Raw genomic sequence first — 6,601 nt, 5'->3', positions numbered from 1 at the left:
AAAATCTTTAACCAACACAGATAAAAAAATAAAAAATCAATACAATAAACCTAAAAAAAGGAATTAGCAATAAGATATGAATCAAAAAGCACCACTACTTCCACTTCTAGCATTCGGACTAAATTTCAATCAACACAGTAAACTCTTCTAAATATCAATTAACATAAAAACAAGGGTAAATGGCACAAAAAACATTTTTTTTACACAGAAATTCGATTTTGACACCATGTTTTTTTTTGTGTCAATTTTTACACTGTGTTTTCCAATTTGTTACAATTCTGACCACTTGATCGGTTAACATGGTTGCATGCTGACGTGACATGATGACGTGTCAGTTTTGATGACGTGGCATGCTGACATGATATGCTGACGTGTCAAAATTGATTTTTTTCCACAAAAAACACTAAGTTTTCACTTTTTTCGATTTTGACACTAAGTTTAATTTTTTATTTTAATTTTGACACTATGTTTTTTTTTGTTCCAATCGAACATCATTTATCAAATTTTGTTCAATTTTATCTATTTTCCATTTGAAATCGTATAAATATTTTTTAATACATTTAAACCGTATAAATATGTTTTTTTTTCATTTAAAAACCATATTTTTGTATAAATACATTTTTTACACTCAAACCATATTTTTATGTATAAATATGTGTTAGTTATATAAAAATTGTATTTTATAACAAATTTGCAACTTTAAAATGTGTTTGGAGGTTTGGGGGCGTATAGTCAATCAAACTCGGATATCAAGTTTGCAACCCATCAAATTTTTACATCTTATTAGAAGCTTATGGTTAGTTTGATTCTCATGATATAGGTAATGTTTTGAATGTAAGAAAAAAAACACCTTGTATTTAAATAAAAATGTGGTTTTTAAACGAAAAAAATATGTTCATACGGTTTAAAATGTAATAAAAAAATATATTTATACGGTTTCAAATGGAAAATAGACAAAATTGAACAAAATTTGATAAATGATGTTCGATTGGAACAAAAAAAACATAGTGTCAAAATTGAAATAAAAAATTAAACTTAGTGTCAAAATCGAAAAACAGTGAAAATTTAGTGTTTTTTGTGGAAAAAAAATCAATGTTGACATGTCAGCATGCCACGTCAGCATGCAACCTGGTTAACCAGTCAAGTAGTCAGAATTGTAACAAATTGGAAAACACAGTGTCAAAATTAACAAAAAAAAAAAACACGGTGTCAAAATCGAATTTCTGTGTAAAAAGAGTGTTTTTTGTGTCATTTACCCTAAAAACAATTGCATATAAAATGTAGAGATGAAATGAGGAACAAAATCTTGAACCCTAAATCTCTATTCACATTAAATATAGGGACATTAGTAAAATCCACTGCTACTATCAGTGTTGCAACTTTGAATCTAGAAGAAAATAAAAGATGATGTTCTAGTAAAGTTTGTAGAGAATTAATAGCATCATTCATATAGATATGAACAAACCGAAATGATTTAGAAACACCCATAACCACCTTCACTTGATAAAGTCGGCCACTATCATCCATTTCCGGATATCCTTGTACGACAGTCGATATGAAACTCAACACATTAAAATATCATATTTATCCAACTTAATTTTTAAATATCATATTTACCTTTTTAAATATCAAAATATCATATTTATCCGTTTCCAGCTTAATTTCAAAAATATCATATATGATATTCTCAAACATCAAAATATTATGTGATTATATCATTTTAAATATCAAAATATCATATATATTTCCTTTTTAAATATCAAAATATCATAATATTCTTAAATATCATAATATTAGGGGTAAAATCTAAAATATCATTCATTTACAACAGGACAATAATCAGCAACAAAAAAACAAAACAATCAATCATAGAGATATGGATGAAGATTGTGCGTTGTGTTTGTTAAAAGGACGACATTTCAATAATTTAAAAGTAGTTACTCTATCAATTTAGACGTAGAAATAATACGCAAAGTTTTTTTTTTTATTTATTATAATAATTCTAAGGTATAAAGTTCGAAAATATTGTAATTTTATTTTGGATAAATATGGTATTTGAAGACTTGTAATATTAAATTAAAAGTAATTATGATATTGATTTTTAAGAAGGCCAATATAAAATATTATTTGACCAGGAAAGCCCGATTACATGATAACAATACCATTTTAGTCACGTCCTTTTACGTTTTTCAGAAATTACCCTATATACAGGCCCAAACGCTGTGAGGATGTGACAACAAAGACATAGGATCTTGAAACGTGGTACGCAAGTGTCTGCAAATTTCATCGATACTCCGGTCACCGTTATATATATCTTCGAACAATCCGAAACTTCTATCGCTTCTTCTAATTTGAAAATCTCTCGAATTCTCCGGGCAAGTTACCATTTGTTAATGGTAATCGTCCCTCACCAGTTCATGTTCTCTTCCCTCCCTTCAAGAAAGATCTTTCCGCTTGGATTTCGCAAGGAGGTTTGGCGCTACCGCTGAATCGGCGCCGAACCCTGAATTTCAACCTATAACCGTCGTCTTCGCCGTTTAGTTTAGTGGAGAAGCATGTTGGCTTTCAAGCAGAAGAAGGATCAGGTCAGGAAAAGCGGAGGCAAGCGAATTCTGATCAAGATAAACGTCGTCGGAAGCTCCGGACCTATCCGTTTTGTGGTTAATGAGGAGGAGGTGGTGGCTGCCGTCATTGAAACCGCTCTCAAGTCCTACGCTCGTGAGGATCGTCTTCCTGTTCTTGGCACCAAGTTCAGTGACTTCTTTCTGTATACTCCAGTCGCCGGAACAGAAGGTACATTCCTACCACACTACCAATTCTTTTATATGTAAGAACTTTGAATTTATTGCTGCATGTAATTGTGGGTTTATAGAACTAAGTTTCTGATGAATTTGATGTAGCTTTGGGTCCATGGGAGATGATCGGAACGTTCGGAGTGAGGAACTTCATGTTATGGAAGAAGCCTGGGCAGTCGGAGGGTGGGGCGGAGATTACGCGGAAGAGGTCCGGCAGGTGGAAGTCATGGCTTAGTAGATCACTTAGTTTAAAAGCAAACCAATAAAAAAAGTCCAGTTAGTTTGATTTGGTGGTTCATAAGAATTCATCTTTCCTTTGTTAATAAGAATGAAGCAAATGGCACCTCTCATGTCATGTAAATCGTATCCTTTCATACTAGAGTGGGTTTAATTTGTTACTAGATATGTTGTCATATCTTGGTGATCCAAAAGACTATCATCGCAATCTAAATATATCTTAACTAATCCGAAGCACACCCGAAAAAATACCGGATATTTGATTCCAGAAACAAATATAAGATTCAATAACGAAACGGATAGCATAACTAGAAAATATTAAGATTTTTAGGTAGAAGAAAAACGGAAAATAAGTTGCCTTTTTAATTACTTTTTTTTTTTTTTGTGGCGAACCTAGTTATTTTAAAAAGTACTTTCTCAAATCTTGTGGAAACATGGTAAAATATTTAAGGGATAATGATTTAAAAGGGTAATATATTTTTCGATTTGTATATATTTGGTTACTGAGTTTTTTTTCGTCCACATATACCTCTTCAACTTGTTAAACTGTACACATTCAGTCCTTATGACCAGTTATTCCAGGTTGACAGGAAAAATGACTTAATAGGGCAATATATTTCTCATTTTGTACAAATTTAGTCCTTAATATTTTTGTACACATTTAGTCCTTACTATTTTTTTGTTTCAAAATAAGTCATTTTTATTTTTGTACTCATTCAGTACTTATGAATGATTTCTTTAGATTTTTCTCACGACATCTTACGTCGGACAATAATTGATGAAGTGTGTGAGGCTGTTGATGTTTATGTGTAACGTCTCATTTTCACAACAAAAAATTTTCATTTTTAAATAAGGCAAAAGTCACTAATTATAAATTCATTATTAAGAAAAAACGTTTATTCCAAAATATATTTATCGAAAATCAGAGTAATATAAGAAATGTGGAATCCTCAATATTGTTGATGAGTGTACAATCATGTATTCGTCTTCCCACGATCAACGATAGAACCTAAAAACATAAACAACTGGGTAAGCACAAAGTTTAGTGAATTTTCCCCAAAATACTCGATACAACAAACGTATTATCATACATAACGAGCCCACACTCATCATATTGGAATACCTTGGCCCAATCAGTTATCGGACTAGAATGCCAACATGCAATAGGTCCAATCAGTCATCAGGAATACCTAGAGTTTGTCAGCATGCCGCCTTAACCCAACCGCTCTTCTCGAGCCTCCGTGCCTACACCTTACAGCCGGTATGGCTATCCCACATAAGATGTTGTGAGAAAAACCTAAAGAAATGACTTATTTTGCAAAAAAAAATATATTAAGGACTAAATGTGTATAAAAATATTAAGGACTAAATGTGTACAAAGTGAGAAATATATTACCCTATTAAGTTATTTTTACCGGCTAACCTGGAGTAGCCGGTCATAAGGACTAAATGTATACAGTTTAACAAGTTGAAGGGGTAAATGTGGACGAAAATAAAAATCAGTGACTAAATGTGTACAAATCAAAAAATACATTACCCTCTTAAGTCATTATCCTAATATTTAATAACAAGAGCAACACGTACAAGATAAAGCAAATATAAAGGTTTTTTTTATATATTTTTATAATCATTAATATAAAATATTAAGATTTTTGCATTAATTTAAAGTATAATGTAAACATGCAACAAACTACACAACTAACTTTTTCAGATGGCAAAACTAGTTGTGGTAATTGTGTAAATTCATAAATCTTAGGGTTATAACATTACTATGCAAAGCTCGATAAACATTATTGGGGAGCTCCAAAGCATTTGCCGTAATAAAACCAAAAGTATCAAATGCGAATATAAATGAAAATCAAATAAACACACAAAGGCACAAACATTTTTTTTGAAAGTGAACTTTGCTAACGAGCGTTTCTGGGCCAGCTTTCGCATACCGACTAATCTCCCACTGCGAAAATGAAGTTATGTCTCATGCGTTGGAGTCACTGCAGGCGAACCTCCATGGTCACATGGGCTGAGTAGTGTTAGGATTTGAACATGGGGCAATATGTTATCCATCATATTTTCCACATGTCTTACCAAGTCACTACAACCCAAGTGGTTAGTAATTGTGTAAATCCACATTAAAATATGAATGTGATTGGAGTTTTCATTTTTTAATTTATTTTTACCCTTCGTATCCTCCTCACAATTGCATGATTTTTTGAAACATTCAGTGAAGTGAAAGCTCGGAGGAAGGCTAAGATATTACTTATAGGCCAAACACCATCATTGGGTTCCGACTATTCCAAGAAAAGAGCATAAGTATTGTCAAAGTTGGTATGTGCACAATTGACAACAAAGTTGATTTGGTATGGGGTTGCACCTACTACGAACAACCTCGAGTACAGTATCGGTAGATGCTATTTTTTTGACCAACATGCCCTCATATGAAGTCCTTCTCAAGATATTTATGAGATAAAGATGAACCATTTGACCTAATTAACCACATCTGAGACTTCCATAACAATGCCATGAATATGGTTCATCATCTATAGCTTGAGAACTTGGTTTGGTGTGGGGTAAAATCTACCATGAACCTATCATTATGAAGTTTCCATTTTTTGGTATCTCTTCCTCATAGTCGTCTTGTCCTTCATGCATTAGAATCAGTCACCACCTTAAACAAATAATCATCAAGGCCATTAACATTGATTGAGATAATATTTTTTTAGAACTATCCACATCTTTGAACAAAGGTGTCCATTTTGTAACTTCTCTAACTTGTAACACATACGACTTTTCATTTACTATTACTTTCACCGTCCGATAACTTTTCTTCACCGTACCACATATGAGTTTCCATATACTATTATTACTCACAACTTTTCGGATATAATTTTTGTGGTTGTTGATTTAATGCAAATGTAGTTGTCATACATGTTTTTAGTAAGTTTAAAAAGCTTTTCTCCATGCCTTCACTAAAACCCCTTCATTGTTTATCCAAATAAGTATTTATGTAATGTAGAAGTCATATGACCATGGCCTTATCTCCAAAAACTGCAAACATGTGCCCATATTAAAGTGTGAACATGTGTTACGAAATTCAAGCATTACCCACAAGGCTCCAAGATATCGCAACTCCACATCAAGAAACCTATCATTAACACACATTATTTGTAGGTTTGGTAACATTAAAAAAAATCTTTAACATTACTTTCAAAAAATGCATGCATGGTCTTGATGATCAACCACATAATCACTCAAATCCATTTAATGGAAAAGTCTCTTGAGGTGATGCAATAATGTTCTTGTGAGCATTGTCATTTCTCCCATGTAAGAACTTTATTCTATGATAGGTGCATTAGTTCACTCGTTTTAAAATTTTTGGAAACATGTGCAAAGCTTTTGTCGGGATTAACACGTGAAACATGATCATTACTATCAAATTTAGCCATTAAGGCATAGAGTTTATGGCTACTAATCCAAATATTACAAAGATTACGCACAAGTTCTATAACACACGTGTTCCAAGAAGGTTGGACGATACTTAAGAAATCAAAATAAGGTTTTGGAGGAAATGC

The 6,601-nt window shown here is 32.3% G+C and overlaps 1 protein-coding gene across 1 annotated transcript; it reads left to right on the top strand.

Annotated features, from left to right (window-relative positions):
- The first annotated feature begins 2,218 nt into the window (after positions 1–2,218).
- Positions 2,219–3,176, top strand: LOC145094521 (uncharacterized). Its single transcript, XM_079032682.1, has 2 exons — positions 2,219–2,793; positions 2,901–3,176. Exons 1-2 carry the CDS (start codon positions 2,556–2,558, stop codon positions 3,059–3,061), a joined length of 399 nt encoding a protein of 132 aa, XP_078888808.1. The 5' UTR covers positions 2,219–2,555; the 3' UTR covers positions 3,062–3,176.
- Positions 3,177–6,601: the final 3,425 nt, after the last annotated feature.

This window comes from Lactuca serriola, chromosome 3 (assembly GCF_051521515.1).
Source record: "Lactuca serriola cultivar US96UC23 chromosome 3, Lser_US96UC23_V15, whole genome shotgun sequence".
Taxonomy (NCBI): domain Eukaryota; kingdom Viridiplantae; phylum Streptophyta; class Magnoliopsida; order Asterales; family Asteraceae; genus Lactuca; species Lactuca serriola.
This window is presented reverse-complemented; position numbering and strand designations above follow the sequence as displayed.